The sequence below is a fragment of the Haliotis rubra genome, unplaced genomic scaffold (assembly GCF_003918875.1).
Source record: "Haliotis rubra isolate DU_JTF1 unplaced genomic scaffold, ASM391887v1 Scf1583, whole genome shotgun sequence".
Taxonomy (NCBI): Eukaryota; Metazoa; Mollusca; class Gastropoda; order Lepetellida; family Haliotidae; genus Haliotis; species Haliotis rubra.
In genome coordinates, this window is record NW_025765540.1 from 1 (window position 1) to 21536 (window position 21536).

Genomic DNA, 21536 nt, shown 5'->3' on the forward strand with positions numbered 1-21536 from the left:
CTTTCTCTTTGCGGTGGTGGTGGCGGTGCGGTGCAGGCGGCGGCGGTGGCGGTATAAAGGGTGTTTTGCAGGTTTTTTTGGTTTGCGCCAACGGAATCCGGCGTCAATCCAGTGATTGATCATCTATCTATTGCAATTTGGATACGGATCACATGTGCCATCCAAGTCAGCAAAGCCTGACAATTCGATTTGGCAAGACGCCGCCCTGGGCCTGCACGCGTCAAGCATATGGGCGCCACAAAGATTAGTTCTAGCCGGATCTTCACGGGTCAGGGTGTTACTGATGTTAATCGTCAGGAATATGCGATCAGGTTCTAAATGTGTCAACTTACCATCGTGACAGTTACTCTATTGGGTCGCTATAGTGGGTGGCGGAATTTATTCAACATGTGAAATTAGAACCTTTTCAGAAGTGTTATGATTTTTCATCCCCATTTTATCCCAGATATCATGCATTGTTACAAGATATTCTTAATCAGTTAATATTACGGTTCTTCTTAGTATTGATGGAATAGATATTAGACTTAGCTAATAATCATATATTTCAAACTATATGCAAAATGTCAGTCCCAAAGCATCAAATTTGACTGATTAAACTAAATTAAGAATATGGTAATTAGTATAATTTCATAGTTGTCATAAAATGTAAGAGTAATTAGGTAATGCTCGGTAACAATCTTCAAAGACCCTTTGGCCACTGTTCCTCCATCAATCTCCCTCAGCCAACATCAATGGCTTTCCTGCTGGAGAGGGTCCGAATCGTGATACAATTGATTTGAATACGATAAATATAGAAACATGACAGGCAGGTAAGCGATTTTAGTGCGCGCCTTGAGGACAAGAAGCATATTTTAACAAGCCAGAGCGTCCTATTGGACCACTTCAACGTTTATAATTAGACAACGGATCAGAGTGGGATTTAAGTTTATTTATACCATGGCTATGAAACTTAACACATAGATGCGTTGTCGGGTTTATCAGACTGGCCGTACTGTATTGCGAGTAGAAAGGAAAGTGAGGAGTAGATTTAAAGTCACATCAAATTCTATATTTATCATAAATAACCATAATTTATAAAACCTGTCAACGAAGCTGACAGTAAAATTACTAGATTATCACAAAATGAAATTAAAACTATTAACATATATCTTTATCCTGTAAACAACTATTTTGGACACTAAGCAATGTAAAAATGGGCTATTCATCGCATAACAACTGAAGGTAGATCACCATACTAGGGTTCACTTCGTGACGAGTCGGTAGCGAGATGCCGCCTCTGCCGGATGCGGGCCGAAAAAAAACATGAGGAATATGAACCAAAACTGAAGATATGCAGAGCTGATTTCAGATCAATACTTATAGCGTTGTATATCAAGTGAACTAATAAACACGCTAACCCGCACTAGTAAATATATCCTTCCACTCTCGACATTATATTGCTTACGTCATCCATGCAGCATTTACTTTATGTCATTTTGAATTCAATTGTGACGTAAGTCTAAATAACGTCAGAAGGGACAAATGAATCATTCATTACCATACTCATTATTTGACGTCATTTCAATAGCTGTGTTTTTAGACGTCAGAAGCCAGATCAATGATCAGAAATCATTTCCAGATCTAGGGTAATACAACCATGGATGTATACAACTGTGAATAGTCCTATATGGGCGAATCCCTTCCATCAACAACAGAATCAAGAGCCAAAAACATGAATTGTCAAACCCAGACAGCATATAAGCATTCTCAGCGAACCATACCGGTAACCGCCCTCATCCCAACATCCATGTTTGTTTCCCCTGTTTTCATACCACACCTATTCCAGATTACCAGGGAATGGCGGCCATGATTGTTACATGTCGAACTCTCCGTGAGCCAGAGAGGCATCAATCAGCATGCGATGATTAAACGTTCAAAACCCTTGGCTGACATGATCCAGTCGTGAAAACAGTGACCGACTCTGTGAACTCTGGAGTCAGCATTTCGTTTCTCGACCAGAACAGCTTTGTATCTATAATATACATATATATGTTTATAATTTCCAGTCATCAAAAGATCAATCAAGACTCCTCGACTGCTACAGATGGTGTCTAAACGTAGCATACAGATTCTCGGTACTGTTTTACAACGTAAGATAATATTTATTAAACAACTGGAAGGTAGATCAACATATTAGGGACCATGGGGACTTCTAGTACTTTGCTACCTGTATGGACCTTAGTCGAGAAAACCGACGCCTTACATCCCAGACACGTGCTCACGTGAAATCCGGAGAAATAATCTTTTGCATCGGTTTAGATAACGTTGTTTACAAGCAAGCAGTCGTGCAAAATGGTTTTCGTTCTTTGGCCAAATATTTGATATCATTAAGATTGCAGGATTGCAAATGAGTACTTATTCTATTGCATTCATTTCACAGATACAGTTTATTGAGCTATTCTTTGGACAGTACCTGCTGGTGTGGATGAGTCCCCTCATATATGAACACGCTAGTGGTGGAACAATGTTGTTCGTGGCATTTGCGATCAAAGGCGACTCCTTGTTCAGGAACAAGTAGGATAATTCTTCTAGGTCAGAAGTGGGAATCATGGGAAGGACAATTGGTTGACCCTGGGTAATGATGAAACGGCTTCCGTCTCCTCCAAGAATGGCTGTTGCTAAAGAAGGATGTCTTCGTAGATGTAAGTAGTCCTTTTACCGACAAGAGTCGTCTTACTCAGTCATTATTCTCACACTGAGGTGAGAGAGAAAGCATCCTTCTAAATCCACGGGGCACCTGTTCACCTCTTTGCCAGTTGTATGTGAGGCTTTAAACTGTGGGAGATAGTATTAATGACTTCTGTGAAAAAAGGCAAGTCAGTGACCTTGTTGTCCTTTTTAGTATTGTGTTTTGTTTGGAAACATATGTCAAGTGTCATTCCCTCGGCTCAGGTATCTGGATTGGGTATCGTGTTCAATGATCAGAGGTTTGTTTGCGGTACGGCAATCACCAATATATACACACTGAGGAACAAAGGGGTGGTACAGGGTAGCCTAGAGGTTAAAGCGTTCGCTCGTCACGCCGAAGACCCGGGTTCAATTTTCCCACATGGTTACAATGTGTGAAACCTATTTCTGTTGTCCCCGCCATGATATATTGCTAAAGCGGCGTAAAACTAAACTCCGGTCACTCACTCACCGACGAACATAATATACTTTAGTAAATCTATCAGTTAGATTTTGTCGTATGTTCTATTTTAGTTTTACATACTGAAGGCCAGCAGTGAGTACGCTGTATTGGCTTTCAGCATCTAAAGAATGATAATAGATTTTGAAATTGAATAAAAGTATAAATGAAATAAATATATCGGATAAGACAACCACTGGTGTCAATGGTATCTTAAACATGGGTATTTTCTCAATATTCAAATGAATAAGTACTCTTTCAACACAAATTTACATTCCAAACATGGTAGTGGTCATATTTGTTGCGCAGTCTATATTTTGCACAAAGCCATAGGTAATATTATAATCGCGTTTCTAACCCATGAAGGATTAATTCCACAAATAATAATTTCATCCCTCACTTTTCAGGGACATGATGCAGCTTCGTACAGACATCAAGTGGCTCCGATTATTGACCGTCAGATTGAAATATTTCGGCAAGAGCAAAAGTCAAGGCCACATACTGCACGTGCCACATTTGACTATATAGTGCAAGCTAACACTTTAGGTTCTCCCACGACTCGTATCGCCTGATTTTGACATTTAAGACATTTGTGCCTTGACGTAGAACGGTACCGTTCCAAGAATTACTGTAATACGTCGTTATTGATTGAAAGTGTATTAGCTATTGTGACAAGCTTTAAATTGTATTGATTTTGAGGACTACTGTTTGCAATGTTATCTCACGACCATGAAAGAAACAGTATGGCAGGGCTTCACGCCCGGGTACCGGCTTCATGGGTGAAATGATATTTTCGACTGTATATAATTAATGTGATGACCAATATCCTGTTAAACTTGTGTCAATGTAAAGCACAACAGATGAGACGAATACATTGTAGTATCAGGCACAACAATTTAACATGGAGCTTAGGCGATGCAATTTTAGTGCCAACTGGCCTCAAAGGCCCCGGGAACCGAGCAGAGGTTAATTTCTTCTTGAAAACATTGACGCAAGTACATTTTAAAACTCAGGAGAAGTAAAAAAGGAAATCAATACACAGTCAACACTGAAACCTGGCCACGATGCTTGTTCCAGAAATACATAAATGGTATTTTACGGTAGTTTCAAACTGTTGTCTGACACCTGTCGGCTCGTGTGTTCGTCGATGACTGTACTTGTCTGTCTCACAGCCCCTGTACCACATCATTTTCTGTTCAGCCCCCTGCTGGGCTCCTTTTCAGTTTCAAAATAAAGCTATATATTATCAGGGCGTTATTTTGGACTGCTACCATCTCAGAACGTGCTAGGGGAGACAATCCGTGTGAACGAAGGGCTAGTAAAATGGATTTTCACAGAAGGGTTTTTCCCCGATCCTAGTCGCTACATCTACCTGGTGTTGGGTAATGGATCGAGCTTACCGTTTTCTACAGACGGTGGTACGACGCGCTATTATACGTGCGAATACACAGTGCCCCTAGCAACAAATGTAGCGAAACATGGAGTCAGTATGTCTGAAATCTTGGTCAAGGCGCCGATATTGCTGAAATACTACAGTTGCGACTATAAACTTTGACTCACTCACTCACTTCTTGTGTTGAATGGTGTCATCGTCGCTTTCTGGTTAGTTAATATCAACCTGTTCTTTTCGTTCCTTGGTTGTTCCAAAGTTTGCGAAAGGATATTCTGACTTAACTTGTGCACAGAACTTTGTGTAACAGTAACGAGCACTTAGATCTGATGGTGAGATTGATTTAGCACAAAGATAATGCACAGAAACCATACTTATATAGATCATCCATCAGTTATTGAAGGCTGGCATGTGCAACGCTTATTCTTAGTTGGCAGCTGTGTTCATCTCAGACAAGACTCCAAGTTACTATCGTGAATTAACACCCATACGGCGTTAACTGTCAAGCAGCGATGAAAATAGATGAGACAGAACGCTTTCCATATTCGAAGCATCGTGGTTTCAAAGGTAGAGGTGAGTTGACTGTACGCTTCAGATTCTATCATGTGTATTTGTTTACAAATCATTATCAATTGACCATAAACGGGTGAGAGTTTCCCACTTCATCGATTGCACAAAGCCAGGGCTAGTTAATAGTTCATCTGATACGAACAGTTCTGCTAATTGTCAAGCTAAGCGATGTAAATATATACAGACAGAACCCTTACCATGTTCGAAGCATCATTTTCAAAGGCAGAGTTGAGCTGATTGTACGCTTCAGATCATGCTCCCGTCATAACAAAAGCCATGGCTAGTTAATAATTCATCTGACAGAGCAATCACGCAAACTTAAAACAGGAAAAATAGGGCATTGCATCGATATAATTTTTGTCATTGCCCCGGTACAGCTACCATGAATCGTTTAGAAAACTTAACTAATGACCTGATCGCAGTAAGATTATTCAAACAACTAGTGAGCCGTAGAGAGATCTGACTCGACTGTACCTCAAAACTTGTGATATGTAAACAACAAAGTTTCGAGCTGCAGGAATAGTGCTCAATATGAAGAGTAAGCTGGGTGTTTGAAAGTTGATCTCGTTTGTCAAATCTTTGTGTGTGAATCTAATATGTAACAGATTCTATATTTGCATTTCAGGTGGGTGAAGTCCTACATTGTAAACGTTATATAAGGAGCGTTTAATTCAACATCAGAATAACGTAATGGATCAAGACTATGTTATACCATAACCTAATGGTCAAAGATCCCTACTTCATTCGGGCCACTTACAAACAAAACAAAAATTTCAAGAGCCAACCACAATCTACGTTACTGTATCAATCGGCTGATCATGGTACACCATGGTTTCACCAGCACTCAGAACATGTGATCCTTCCACTAGATCGCCCATATTTAAACATAGACATACACTCACTCTGTTTATTGAAGATAACCAGCATCCTGACAACACAAAGCTAATGACGACAGTTAAATAGGATCCCAAGCTTAATTAAAACACCGCCTAAAACAAACGTAATACAAGTTCAAAGATTGATTGCAAATTTAATGTCAATTATCACTGAAATATACAGATATCTTCTTCGACATGGGCGGTATACTCAGACGGAGGTCGTTGTTCATAATGTTGATCACATGTTATGCCTGTCCCGGAATCAATGACTAACAACTCCCTGTCTAGCGAAAGGAACATTATACCGTAAACATACAAAGTACAATGAAGATTGATTTTCTAATAACTGGTGGCAGATGACGGAGGTATTGCAATGTTATGATGCCAAGATATTACGAGCTTTTGATCACTGACATGTTACTTTGTAAACACACTTGTCATATGGTCCTTCAAGGAATACTGTGTATGTACAAGGTTGTCTCGGTAATTCCCCCTGTACAGGGGATCAGAAGGACGCCACACATCCTCGGGGCGAAGAGCCATTTGGATACTCTGAAACATTAACACAAAAGTTATACTTATTGTGTCAAGGAATACCTTCAATATGTCAGTCTGGCTTGAACATCTGTCTCAATTCATTCATTCATCGGATCTCACATGTCTGAAAGGAGAGTCGATTCGAATCGACTTTGCTTATGCCATCAATCACTGGTTTGTTTACGAAATCACTTGCTGTACGACATGCTACATCACTGGGAGATTACTGATTGACAGAGATGCCCATGTGCGCAAACACAAATCACAACTTCCCTTAAAGCCCAGAAAAACAACAACAACAAAAAACAGATAAGGGAAAAAAAATAAACAAGAAAAACAAAAGAAACCAACAACAAATATTTGCATATTCTTAACCGATCTTATGCGAATCGGCGCAGACTTCCTTTGAATTGGTCTCACATTTGAATCGTTTGTTAAGTCGCAGTTGTTGTCCAGTAGTGCTTCACAAGACGAACTTAACACTAACCTCTCTGAACGTATGTGTCGCCATATGCTTCTTCACAGCCAGAATCATATAAACTGGCAATGGAATAATGGTCTCCTATAGTGCTATCATAAGACTTAACACTAGCCTGTCTGAACGTGTGTGATGCCATATGCATCTTCACAGCCAGAATCATATAAACTGGCAATGGAATAATGGTCTCCTATAGTGCTATCATAAGACTTAACATTAACCTGTCTGAACGTATGTGTCGCCATATGCTTCTTCACAGCCAGAATCATATAAACTGGCAATGGAATAATGGTGTCCTACAGTGCTATCATAAGACGAACTTAACACTAACCTGTCTGAACGTATGTGACGCCATATGCTTCTTCACAGCCAGAATCATATAAACTAGCAATGGGATGATCGACACAGAGGCGATGAACCAGCCGATGATGCTGGCGTAGCCGGGGAAGGTGTACTTGCCGTAGGTCGGTGGTTGGTACTGAAGGAGTGTCAGGATGAAGGCAGTCTGAAATATCCATCATAAGCTTCATGTAACATGAATGAAGTTTGTTGCATTCTGAACACCTCAGGGAAATCCATACTTTGTTATACATCCTTATGAAAGGAATCAGCTGAAGAAGGACAATTGGGCAAATAAGTTTTATACCTAAAATAATTATCATTTTTTATGTTTAAAATATAGATCAAATTGACCACAATTAGCCCTGATGTTCGTGCTATAAGCAAAAGGTAAGAAATTGATTTCCAATCCCTATTATCAACCTTCGATCACTTACAAGGAGCACTGCTGGTATGACGAAAGCCCAAAAGATCTTTACGACGATCGGAAGTGGTTTTCCAATCATCATCTCAACATCCTTGCTCATCTGCTTTACACCTGGAATACATGTATGACATCATATAGTGCACATACACAAAGGTTAACAGCAAACCAGGTATGATTTGTTCAGCTTCATATAAAATTACAAATAGATATCGTGCTGACCTAAAGGCATGTCCAGCTGTTCAACACGAAAACGTTGCTATATTTACCACAAGAAATAGAAACAGAAGAAAATGTAAAAAAAATATATACTGAGGGGAAAAAATAAGCAATCACATGAAAGCACAAGTACTCCCTTATTTGTTCCAGGTTCTTCACAAGCTATGCGATACAAAGCTTGTGAAGAAACCTTGGAAAAACTAAGGAACACTTGTCCTTTCATGTGATCCCTTATTTTTTTCCCTCAGTATATCTCCTTAGTCAGCGGAAATACATATCGTAGGATAAACTAACTTACTATTTATATTTTGTGCTAACTGCATCAGAGATAGTAATGCCCAGAGAAATAGGCACTCATGTGGTAATAATTTGAAATATAGCTCACCATAGATATAGACCACGGTAACACATTCCAGTGTGCAGAACAGAAAGGCTGATAAAGCACTTATATCCCAGTCCAGGAGCTGAAGGATGTATGGGCCGCCCTGAAACCGCAATAAAAATCCTAACAACAACAACAACAACAACAACAACAACAACAACAACAACAACAACAACGATGACGACGACAACAACAACAACTAGCAACGGCGATGGCGACGGTGATGATGATGATGGTCATGAATATCCACGCATCCTGCCCCGTGAAGATCCGGGTTAGAATTGGTCATCAGCAACCCATATTTGTCGTGAGAGGCGACTAACGGAATCGGGTGGTCAGGCTCGCTGACTTGGTTGACATATGTCATTGTATCCCCATTGCGTAGATCGATGTTCATGCTGTTGATCACTGGATTGTCTGGTCCAGAGACTCTATTAATTACAGACCGCCACCGTACAGCTGGAATATTTCTGTGTGCGGCGTTAAACCAGCCGGCCAACCAACCAACCAACCAGTCCTTTGAGGGCATCATAACTAGGTCATAGAATTTGTTCCACGTGGAGCTTCAACGCACCGGTACCATGTCCAAAGCCATAAGCCGAGGGCCAAACGTAAATCTTACCTGCGTGCAGAGTAAGATTCCTGCAAGAAAGCACATCACACATACACCAGCGGTTACAAGCCAACGCTTTCGTGACAGATCTTTCGGGTATTTGTCGACAAGGGCTGTTGTGATGACCTCCATGCTCATGAACTGAAAGCAGAAAATGTACATTAGTAGTCCTCCAATCAGCTGTCATGACTGAGTGAGTGAGTATGGTTTTACGCCGTTTCTAGCAATATTCCAGCAATCTCACAGTGTACTCATTTGGGAAATCGAACCCGGATCTTCAGCATGATGAGCGAACGCTTTAACCACTAGGCCACCCCACTGCCTTCCCTGTGATGAGGAAATGGCCCCAAGACAAAATATAATGACACCCTTGCACTGTGTGGAAATGTGTCTGCGTCCGCTTTGTTCGGCCAAATAATTATACCCAATGTCACTAAACTTACCAATCATGTACTTCCTTTACGAGGGCTATTACAGCCTTGTCTAACGCTTTCTTCTTAATATGTGATGTTCTCGTATGGCACATATGGAGGACACTTTCATTTTGAAACAATTTTCTTTTTGTACCTATTAGTGAGTGTTAATGTACGTAACTACTTGACTTGTCTTTGCATGTATTTATGACGTGTCAGGAGTGTGGACACCTAGTATCATTACGGAGTGATATTCTTAAAACATGCTGGTGAAGGACAAAGGAGTCTCCTTTTAACAGTGATTTCTTATCATTTTTTAAAATTTAGTTTTCGTTTATATAAACGTCTGCATTCAAAACTTGCCTGTTGAGACTACGGCTTGTCTGTCCTCACAACGTTCACGATCAATGTTGCATACTCACGTAATGTACTCATATATGGCAACATTGAGACGCCCACCTGACCATCCAGGCCCACAGCAAGAAGCATGAGGAAGAACAGGAAGGACCACAACTGAGGCACCGGAAGTTGCGCCAGAGCTTCTGGGTAGGCTACAAAACCTAGCCCTGGACCTTCATCACGATAAAATAACAGTATTGTATGAACTTTCTTCTGTTATTGTCCTTGTGTACTTTTTATCCTTGAATGAGTACATAAGACTTTATGGTTGTAATAAACGTTCATCATATATAATATGTCTGTGTATATAATATAAGTATGGGATATCAGAGACTGATAACGGAATTTCATTTTCTATATGATCATGCAACCATGTACGGTTGTACAAGAACAAAGTCAAGTTTTATTTGAAACAATAGACCATTGCTTTGAAAGTTACAAATTGATCTAACGCGAGTGCACTTTACAATGTCATCACCATTTTGACCATTTCCCTAGTTCCTAGTCTATGTTTTCTGAACGTACGACCATAGTGGCCGCCCATAGGTATTTAAAGGGCTCATACATACAGCTGTTCGCAGCTTGACATTTAAGCTGTAGTAAAACAGCTCCAGCTGGTGTTTTTCGTGGACATCAGGATGTCGCCTTTTTGTGTCCGCTAGACTTTAAACCTGGGCGTAAGATGAAAAAAACCAAAGCAAACTGAGCACCTTACTCACCGCTGGAAACTACATCCGAAATATGGACGCCAGTTTTCTCGGACATCACTCCAAGGATGCCAAAGGTCACCAGGCCGGCAAAGATGCTTGTACCTTCAGATATCGTGCTCACTATGATGGCGTCCCTTTCAGAAATAGATACAACTGATCTCGTGTGCAATCATCTGGCGGACGCTAGTTCAAGTTTCACTGGGGATATTTATTTGTCTTCTATCTTCGCCACCTTAACACCGAATAAATATATCTTATGATAAACGTAAAAGAAGAGAAGTTAAGAGTTGATTATGACAAATCCACATGAAAAGTATCCCTACATGACTTAATGATACTGTGAGGTGACGCCACGGTTGGAATGACGTCATATGTACATCCCACAATGTGGGGCATCTTAAGAATGTCAAGCCTCTTTGTCTTGAGTATGATATAAGGTAAAATAAGGTGCATCTGAGAGCATCGACAGTTGTTCACCAAGGATATGTCTCTAGTTAATTGGGCTGAACACTCATTAGTTTCACAGAGGGTTGACGTCTTTTACTGACGAGGAATGCGTTATGATCAGCCCCAAAGCCACCCTAGCTGACAATTTCACGGTTTGCATGTTGTTTTGGTCGTGTTTTCTGAGGCTGTAGCTATATATAGAAGAAGGAATCTCAAAGTGAAAAGCTTTGCATAAAACGCTCGTGGCACCCAGTTATAAGAAACGTTGTTATAACGTTGTGAGGAGCCCAAAGCATAACGTTTCCTCAGCGTAAATTTGCAACGTTGGTATTACCTTGTGACATAACGTTATAAAATGACGTAATACTAACGTTGTGTCATGACGTTACCAATCTACAACGTTCCCACATCGTTGGGAACATGTTGTGCGTTAGTTGGGTATACACTCCACTCATCACACCCAGGTGACACTGAAGGTGGACACGCAATTTCGTGCAATTCCTAAACTCGTGCCTTCAAAATAGTCGGTCTCGCAATATGGTCTCTCAATTTGGCAGGGATAAAGACACCTTTACTCCTATGGTCTTAGAAAGATAGCAAACATTAGGGTTTTGGAATGGACATGGTGCACCACTGCTATTCTTGTTAACGTGAAACGAATATTTGGGTATGAGAGGAAATTAGACAGTATCATCATGAGCATCGATCTACGCAAGTCGATCAGCCGGGCTGACCACCCGATCCCCGTAGTCGCCTCTTACGACAAGCATGGGTTGCTGAAGATCTAAACCGGATGAGCACGGGTCTAAGTATGCTTACCGAATGAAGAGGTATCCCAGGAAGGATTAGACTGACACCTCATGTCTCCTCAACCATTACTTACTTGTGACACGGCTCGTGGAACTTGTTATAGCTGGAAGCGGTGCCAATGGAACCCCAGCCTAGTCCCAGAGAATACATCACTTGTAGAAACGCCTCAAGCCACACCTTGTCATAATTACCATCATAATAATTACACCGAACTCATAATATTCGACCAAGAATTCTTGTTCATTATTAAATGATCACAGAGACATTTTTGAGTTACTCTCTTGTTGTCTTGAACACAATCCTTTACAAGCACTTATATTCTTATGGAAAATGTTTTACTTTTAGTCAAGTCTGTATGATGTTATATCACTTGACCAAATACATGGGAATAATAACTACTGAAAAAACTATTACCTACCCCATTATTTCTATTACATAACCCTGCTGTAAAGCTTTACACCCGGATCCTACGAACAAATTCTACCATTGGATTATCCCGCAAGACTCTGCCCCTGGGATTTTATCACTTGACGGGACTCTACAGCCGTGATTCTCACACAAGAGTTTGCCCCTGGGATTCTACCACTTGACTTAATTGACTCTACCCACGAAATTCTACCACTAGAAGTTACCCCCGGGATTCTCCCACTTGACTCTGCCCCCGGGATTCCACCACATATTGCTAACCCTGGGATTCTACTACAAAGCCCTACCACCGAACTCTGCAAGAACGGTCTGCGCCGTACATTCTGCTGAACACACCTTCACATCCTGTAGTTTCCCGAAGTCCGGCGTGACGTAGTACAGCAGACCGGATCCCGCTCCCGGTTGAATCAGAGTGCTGATGAAGATGATGATCAGGAGTATGTACGGCAATATTGCCGTCACGTACACTGCCTGGAAAAACAAGCAGTTGTTACCATCTTGACAGTACATACACTGATGCACACTGATGTATTTTCAGCGGCCATAAAATGTCCGAGTCACGTGCTGGGATTGGAACTACGGACGCCTTGTGCACATGACCAAAGAAATTAACCCTATCAACAAGCTGACAAGGTAAGGATGTCATCTGTGAGATGGCTACATATAGCCAATGCCAACTACAAGCAGTTGTTATCATCGTGACTTTTAGTACTTTCACTATATTGGATCGGGTGTTCGGGAATCGTGACCATGTTGTTTCCTGATGTACTTGTTTTCTTGTTTAGACTCGCGAACATACAGGCATTGTGACGGAGCTGTAACATTGAAGACCCTTGCGTAATTCAGAAAGACATTGTCCTGACAACTAACACGCGTACAATTTGGGTTGTATATAAGATATCTGTGATTGCAATTAGAATACACACTGGTTGATTGGCAATACCACTTCGACATCGAACATATCCCTCTTCGGACATTTAACTCATTAATACTGATATGATACGTTTTACCTTGCCCACTGACTTGACCCCGCGAATCATGCACAGAAATATGATGACGTATGAAGCGAACAAACAAGCCACGATGTGCCATTGGACAGAGCCCACCTCCTCCAAACCTCGAGATATACTCAGCACATTGTACCTGAAACAACGATGGAAACAGCTGGACTGAACAGGTACATGGTATCACCGTTTGAGAGTTTTGTTGATTAACACATGCTTTGGTCCTCAGCGAGGTATGGCAGGGGCATTTTACGCATGTGCTGAGCTCATTTGCATTAGCGATTGTGAGTTTCCCTTCAGGGATCAGATGCAACAACAAGGTCTTGTTACTGAACACCTCAACTATAACTGTATTGAAATCACAAAGTTCAATTTTGTATTTTGTCATGTCACTGTGATTTAATAAGTTATTTAAAAAAATGGCCGAAAAACAACAAGTGCAACGGGCCAACGACTAATTCAAACTATGGCCCCCAAGGAATAATCGTACTGCCAGAATTCCTCGGCCGCTGTATGACCTAGAGTGACATTTTCCCAGCGCTGTGTGACAATAGCATCATCCGCGCTTGTTCCGTTGTGGCTGCTGTAGGTGACGTTCCTCACGTCTTCCACACACATGTTGGTGTTCCAGTCGTTGCCACAAGTTGTCCAGGGCAGGACGCTGGAGCAGGACTTGACCATGTAGTAGATGGGCCAGGCCAGGAGGATGCTGTAGTACGGGATGTAGATGACGTTCATCACCAGGGCACCGACACCAACTCCTGTTTCCATGACAAATGGTCACAAGAATCTGTCTACATGTTTCTAGAAACGTTTGTTTGCCTCCTTGGAGGCAGTACAAACGATCTACCGGTGCAATCATTCATTTGAGACTTTCATTTAGGAGTGAGTTGTTTTATTTTTTCGCCGCTTTCCAGCAATATTCCAGCAATTTCATTTCGGTAGACTCTATTTATAAACAAGATGCATTGTGTACGGAACGTGAAATGACTCACGTCACTGCAGACAGCAATGTCCTTGTTCAAGTGAGTGAGTTAGTGAGTTGAGTTTTACGCCGCACTCAGCAACATATCAGATATATTGCGGCGGTCTGTAAATAATCGAGTCTGGACCAGACAATCCAGTGATCGACAGCATGAGCATCAATCTACGCAACTGGGAACCGATGACATGTCTCAACCAAGTCGAGCCTCACCACCCGACCCCGTTAGTCGCCTCTTACGACAAGCATGGGTTACTGAAAATCAATATTCTAACCCGGATTTTCACGGATCTCTTTGCTCGATAAGTCTAAACTGATTTCCTTCGATAATTTTGAATGAATGTATCCATGCACATCATACCAACCTTTGAATATAGGACAGAAACTCCACACACCAGGAGTCGCCCTTCCGGAGAACTGAGACAGCGAGGCTTCCAAGAAGAACACGGGGAACCCAATGATTAAGATACAGAGTAGGAACGGCAGCAGGAAGGCGCCTGTGGATTAAACAAACAACCAAACGTGGGTGTCAGAACATAGTCGAAGGCAATTTGTAACATCCAAAGGCAGTTTCAATCGCTTTTCGTTTAGTAATTTACAACAAATAAATTCAAATTCAAATATATATCGTTGAGCGTATATACATACATATTATGGTATAGATTGAGTGAATAGTTTTACGCCGCTTTTAACACATCTGTATACCTGCAACATATATAGGGGGCAACAGAACTGGGCTTCAAACATTGTTGGGAATAGAACCTGTGTGTTTGGTGAGACGAGCAAACGCTCAAACCATCCGGCTACCACACAACCCCGGCAAAAATGTACAAAATAAGGAAATATATATAACGTGCTATCAACAGTATCGCAGCCAGATCAAACAATGTCAGATCCACATACTGGAAGTCGCGATGGCTGACAGGACTAGGCGGCTGACTTTGTGTGCTGGCAATTAGGTGCCTGACTCTGACTCGCAGATGGGACTCAACCCAAAAAGTACTAGAATTTGTACTTTACTAAGAAAGTGTAATCCCAAATATAACATATTTACATTTGACCTCTTTCTAAATGGCAGTGTGTAATCATAGCCACATACTGTGCTTAATCACTACAGAAAGAGATTGTTTCTGATACCTCCGCCATTTCTGTTACAGACGTACGGGAACCTCCACAAATTCCCGAATCCAACACAATAGCCAACAAGGGAGAGGATGTATTCAATACGTGAATTCCATTTGGCCCTCTGATCCTCAGATTCTTTGCAGAACACTTCTCCATATTTGTCCACATGCATATCGTCTTTAGTTCTCTCATCCTTTGGAAACCCATGACTCGTCTCGTTCGTTGTCATACTTGTCACTGTTTAACAAAAGTTTGTAAATGAAAAAGTTTTATCCGAATCGGACAAGAGTAATGAGACATTGACTGAACATGTTTGTATTCTGGTCTTAAGATATGATCGCAGGCTGCAATTTTGTGGGTACATATTAACAATAGTGAGGTGAGGTGAGGTGAGGTGAGGTGAGGTGAGGTGAGGTGAGGTGAGGTGAGGTGAGGTGAGGTGAGGTGAGGTGAGGTGAGGTGAGGTGAGGTGAGGTGAGGGTGAGGTGAGGTGAGGGTGAGGGTGAGGTGAGGTGAGGTGAGGTGAGGTGAGGTGAGGGTGAGGTGAGGTGGAGGTGAGGTGAGGTGAGGGTGAGGTGAGGTGAGGTGAGGTGAGGTGGTGAGGTGAGGTGAGGTGAGAGGTGAGGTGAGGTGAGGTGAGGTGAGGTGAGGTGAGGTGAGGTGAGGTGAGGTGAGGTGAGGTGAGGTGAGGTGAGGTGAGGTGAGGTGAGGTGAGGTGAGGTGAGGTGAGGTGAGGTGACGACGTGCGTATGTGTATGTGCGGCTGCTTGTACTAGCCCAGACTTAAGCTGGTTTTATAGTTCTAGCCCACTGAGACACCATGCCGCAGTGAAGCAAGAATACCCCACTCAGACACATAATACTGACTCCGAGCCGACCAGTCCTTGTTGTACCCATTAATGCCGAGCGCCAGGCAGGGACCAACAAGTACCATATTTTAACGTATTTTGGTATGACGCGGTCGATAGTGGTTAAAGCGTCCGGGATGTAAAACCAGTCGCTGAGTAACAACCGAGATACAACATGTAGCGGCAAGGTAGGAGTCATCATCATCATCATCATCAAAATCAGGTATGAATGCGTGAACGAAAAGAGGAAACAATTTCTTAAAAATTCGTAGCATTTAGGTTGTGTTTGTGAGTTCGTTCGTGTGGAGAACCGCTTAGCATACATAACACCTTGATCTCGCATCTCGAACACTATTTCAGCCTCAGTCATATCAATAAACAACTGATCCCTGTCTCGAACAATTCCTTTACTGGTATTGAGTGTTTTATGAGCTGTAACTGAATCAGGAACACCGACAAACGAAACTATTGACATGAGGTTGGTGGATTGTTGCTTCCTGTTGCTTTCTATTAGCAAAAAACCTGATCTTAATCGTCTGATGTTTTAAAGCTCACCAGCTATGCCTTGAACATCCTTAGTTATTGCACAAGGGTTCAATTTGAGACATGTTTTGTCAACTGTCTGAATTAATAGAAGACGTGGCCAATGTTCTACAGACGTTAAAGGTCGTTGCCCATCTTCATTTTCCAGTGGACGTTTGTTTTTTAAGGGGTTTGGTATTCTATGTTTGTTGGTAATATGGTTCACCACCCGAGTTCCCACCCACCTCGGAGTATCGTAAAGACAATATTAATACCAATTGGATTTCCTACTTGTAGCACCAAGGATACCCGGATGATATACTCCAGCAGAAAAAACTAAAATATTAACTTTCAACCAGATTGGCCCGTGAGCCACCGACTTCAGAGCATAAGACACCGAGTTCATGATAAATATATCATATAGTCAAATGCTGTTCTATGAACAGGGGCGCCAAGACCAAAATTTAAACAATTCTTAATCACATTTTATGCAATTACATAAAATCCATGAACAGGACCTGGCATGACCAGCCGATTGATAGAACCGGGTCCATTCTACCACCCGTCTACTTGAAGTAAGGGGCGAAGTTGTGTGGGGCAAAAGAACGCTATTCCTGGAACAAGTGTCCCCAACCACCAGAATCCCGTCCTCCATCGTCACAGGGGCGCAATCCACGGCAAACAGGTTGGTGGACCAAATATGCACCCGGGTCCACACGGGGGGATTGAAGAACTCTTAGCGTTACCAGGAGGTGGCTTTTCTCGGGTGCCAGTTCACGTTATAAGTTATATACAGAATATAAGATATTTCGAGAGCCAGAGGGGTATCTGTCATCAAGTATTGGTCAAATTTAGAGCTGGTGTATTATGTTTTAAGAATACTCTTGATGTATCTCAAAGAAATTGTCCTGTATGTAAAGTAGATTTAGAAGATGAATATCACCTTCGGGGTAGATTTCTGCCTAAGAATTTGCAAGTTAGTATGATATCGTTTAACATTATCCTTAAAAAAACAACAACTGAAGGCATAAACATTCGTGCTCTTTTTATCTATTATGCATACAAAATGAGAGAAAAGTTTTAAAAAAAGAAATAGGTATTACAATTCTAAAAAAATCCCAGTATAGCTATACATATATATGTTACTGATCTTTTCCACTGGGGGAAGATAATCTATGCAGGTAGACAGGTAAATGCTACGAATTTTTAAGAAATTGTTTCCTCTTTCCGCATTCATACCTGATTTTGATGATGATGATGATGATGATGATGATGATGATGATGACTCCTACCTTGCCGCTACACGTGCCTGTATCTCGGTTGTCACTCAGCGACTGGTTTTACCTCGCACTCAATGTCAGTGTCATTAAAAACGGGACTGAGCGTGATCAACATATAAATGTAAATGTTATTAGGTTTCAGATACCACGATAATCTTTTATTTATCATTCATTTCATGGTTTTTCTCGAGACACAACTCGTTGAATATGTTGGTCTTTTATTACACGGATCAGTATGATGTTTTATTTGGAGATCGGCATCACAAGATTGGCCCATGAGCCACCAACTTCTGGCATTGGACTCTTTGGCAATTCAATGTATCAATAATTTGTAAATTAGAAAAAATCGAAATGGCCAAGACCCAATAATGACTTGAATGTGCAAAATTATTTATAAAGCACAGGGCCAGGCCTAGCGTGACCAGCCGATTGTTAGAACCGAGCTGTCTACAACCCGTCTAGGTAAAGTAAGGGTCGAAGTGGTGTGTTGGGCAAAGGAACACTGTTCCAGGAATCAGTGCTGTCAATACCAGAATTCCTTCCTCCACCGACACTGGGGCGCAACCTGCGTCAAACAGGTTGCCTGTTTCAGTCGTCTCTTACCACCAGCAGTAAGGTTCTGAGGACCTTAGAATCTGACCCGGGTCCACACCTTGAGTGCCTTGTTAAGTGCTCAACAGCTATGGAAATTATAGGTATGGGTCATTGAAAATATAACAATACAATAAATGTCACCAAATATGCGAGTAGGTGTGATTCGTTATATTCCATAGAACGTTTTGATGTTGTTGGTAGATGAACTGAGAGAAAGCCATATGATGTTTCCAACTGATTTGCCCATCTGAACTGGACATAAAAGAGACAAGTGTGACCACCGCATGCGTTACATATGTTGACTGTACACGTGTTTACAGTTGACAACTTTTGTGATTCAATCGAGCACGCTCTTTGTAACATGATTTCAAATGGCCAAATACGACTCTTGCTCAGAAATTGTTCGCTCAAAGATAAAACATTCCGCGAAACAAGGGAGGTTACACTCTCACTACAGTGTTCAGGTGGAAGTGCACCCACACTTCACATTAGACTTAATGAGTGAGTGAGTGAGTGAGTTAAAAAATTTCATCGCCTTCGGCAGTATTACAGCCATTTAGCGATGAAAACAAGGTAATCATTTTAAAATATCTGTCGACAAATGACAGTAAAATAGGTGGGTATATCACAATTTTAAAATAAAACCAACCTGACAATAATCAAGATAAGAAGACAGTAGATTCAATACATTTATTGTGACCAAATAAAACCGGGCTATAAACCACATAAAGTTTGACCACCTTACTGGGGATCAAGGGGACTAGTCGTAATGAACGTAACGATAAAATGACAAAATTCAATATACAAGGGTCATTTATTGAACAATTCACGCGATATTCCCCGTGACTTTATTTGGTGACATATCGGCGTTGACGTGATAGAAAGGCGGAGTATGCTAATCCTTTTACTGCGCCTGCCGATACTTTACTACGGAGAGTTATTTATTTAGTAACACAGTGACTAAAACAAGTTATACATAAATAATAAATATAGTCTCATGTTAAAATGTGTAGGCACAGGACGGCAAGACATCCCATGTACAATATATAATGAAAGTCAATACGATAAAAAGAATTGACTGTAGACGGACAGCAACCAAGGTAGATCCCCATAATAGTGACCATGGGCACTTTTGCGACCTTTGTTGGAATATTGTCCTATTGGAGCAATATGGTGCACTTGTGTGTTGTCTAAAGCATACGGTTGTTGGATAGCTTTTGGAGGCATTCAGGAAATTAACTGGAGATCCTATTTACTGAAATGAAACGCCACATAGTATAATGTAATTCAAATTGGTGCCATATGAAATGACTGAAGAGACCTTTGATTCTATGAAAGGAAACTACCTGTTAGCCTCAACACTGAACTGTGATAGATGTAACGTTTTCATCACAAGGCAAAAGACTGAAAAGAACACATTTTGTCATGTTTAGGGTTGCACAAAATGTTAACTGAGGGAGATGTTTCTGGAAGGCCAGTTAGCCTCACTTGGCACATTGATAATGATTTGTACCTTTCTTCCATGACATTAAAGGTAAATATTGAGCATGTGTGAGAACACTGTATATAACATGTATAATCAGTACTGAGATGTAATGTCTCCTCTTCTGGATGGTCTGGATGTTGTACTTGGGGGGTGTTAGTAAGGTAGTGGAAATGGATGAGAACAAATTGGGGAGGAAGAGAAAGTACAACACGTTTTCTAGTCAGGGCATTGGATCTTTGATCTAATTGATCTAATTGCCAATAATCATTGTTCAGAGTGAGTGAGTTAAAAAAATACGTCGCATGGGCATTATTTCAGCCATATCATGAGGACAAGAACTCATATACTGAGAATTTATATATTCATATTATTTTTTTTTAATTTGTCAACGAAGGACAGTATAACGACTTGACTATCACAGATTATAATTAAACTCGTCTGACATCATTTTAAAATGCTACATTGTTAGTCAACAATACAACATAGATCACAGCAACCAAAGTTAGGTCTGGGAACCGTGGAGACTTACAATACTTCAGTAGATATACACAATAGCGGAACAGGACCAGGTCCTCCCAAGGCCTTAATTGTACCAATTAAGGCCTTGGGAAAACTAATCCCATTCCGCTATTGTGTTACCTACCACCAGGTGCATGCAAAATTTCACGACAATCGATCGAATAGTTTATGAAATATTCACTTTTAGTGAGCATGGGGCCTGTCTGTAGAAAGGCTAACTATTCAACGTATTGCCGTACTTGTTATAAAGTAGCGAGGCTGAAAAGTTTTAGCAAAATGTCCAATGTGGTCACAACCCCAACGAGGGAGAAAGAAATAGATAGACTGTGATTCGCAAGGCTTCCTCCTTCGTGGGATTGCATCCAACTGCGTACTCTCGACAAGAGTCGCCCCGTTCTAGATAACCTTATCGAAAGTTTCGAGAGTTGTAAGGAAATCATAGAGGCCAGACGGCATACGAACTCACAAATCGCACAGTTGCGCGGCTGCACGACACGCAAACTGACCCCAAGCTGACAGTTGGTCTTGGCATTCGATTTTCCTAGTCTATATTGAGCGAGCGAGACAGGTGAGATGGCTACATTATGTTGATTTCAGCGAAACAGTTTATTGTGAATCTCCTTCTATCATTTGTTTGGTTTTCATAATGAAGGTCTTGTCGGGCATCTTGCCTCCCTTGTTCTATAAACTTTTCTTTCTCGTCTTCGCTGATGACAGTACTTTTACGAGTCTTGCTTCGAATCTCTTGCTTTATTCTGTTGTACTTGGCGATTTCTGATAGCACCAAACGAAACTCTTCCTCTGATATTTTAGAGTCGGTGAGCGTGGTGGAAATATGACCGTCTGTCGTGTTTAACTTCTAATTTCATCGTGTTTCAATACTTTACGTTGCAGTCTGCGAGATACAAACTTAAGGGCCAATCCCATCAACCCTGCCACTCCGGCTGTTATTTCGATGCCTAGCAGAACGGTTGC

The 21536-nt window shown here is 41.3% G+C and overlaps 2 protein-coding genes and 1 long non-coding RNA gene across 3 annotated transcripts; all 3 read right to left on the reverse strand.

Annotated features, from left to right (window-relative positions):
* Window positions 1-6019: 6019 nt before the first annotated feature.
* Window positions 6020-7456, reverse strand: LOC124271192. The gene is made up of 2 exons (XR_006896969.1): window positions 7351-7456; window positions 6020-6556 (listed from the first exon to the last, which is right to left on the reverse strand). It is a non-coding gene; the product is annotated as an uncharacterized LOC124271192 (long non-coding RNA).
* A 52-nt stretch (window positions 7457-7508) lies between these two features.
* Window positions 7509-10352, reverse strand: LOC124271191 (sodium- and chloride-dependent glycine transporter 1-like). Its single transcript, XM_046706275.1, has 6 exons — window positions 10334-10352; window positions 9869-9981; window positions 9006-9137; window positions 8387-8486; window positions 7782-7896; window positions 7509-7524 (listed from the first exon to the last, which is right to left on the reverse strand). Exons 1-6 carry the CDS (start codon window positions 10350-10352, stop codon window positions 7509-7511), a joined length of 495 nt encoding a protein of 164 aa, XP_046562231.1.
* A 2122-nt stretch (window positions 10353-12474) lies between these two features.
* LOC124271196 (sodium- and chloride-dependent glycine transporter 1-like) lies at window positions 12475-15484 on the reverse strand. Its single transcript, XM_046706277.1, has 5 exons — window positions 15325-15484; window positions 14553-14684; window positions 13696-13966; window positions 13212-13344; window positions 12475-12672 (listed from the first exon to the last, which is right to left on the reverse strand). Exons 1-5 carry the CDS (start codon window positions 15482-15484, stop codon window positions 12475-12477), a joined length of 894 nt encoding a protein of 297 aa, XP_046562233.1.
* Between the last annotated feature and the right edge of the window lie 6052 nt (window positions 15485-21536).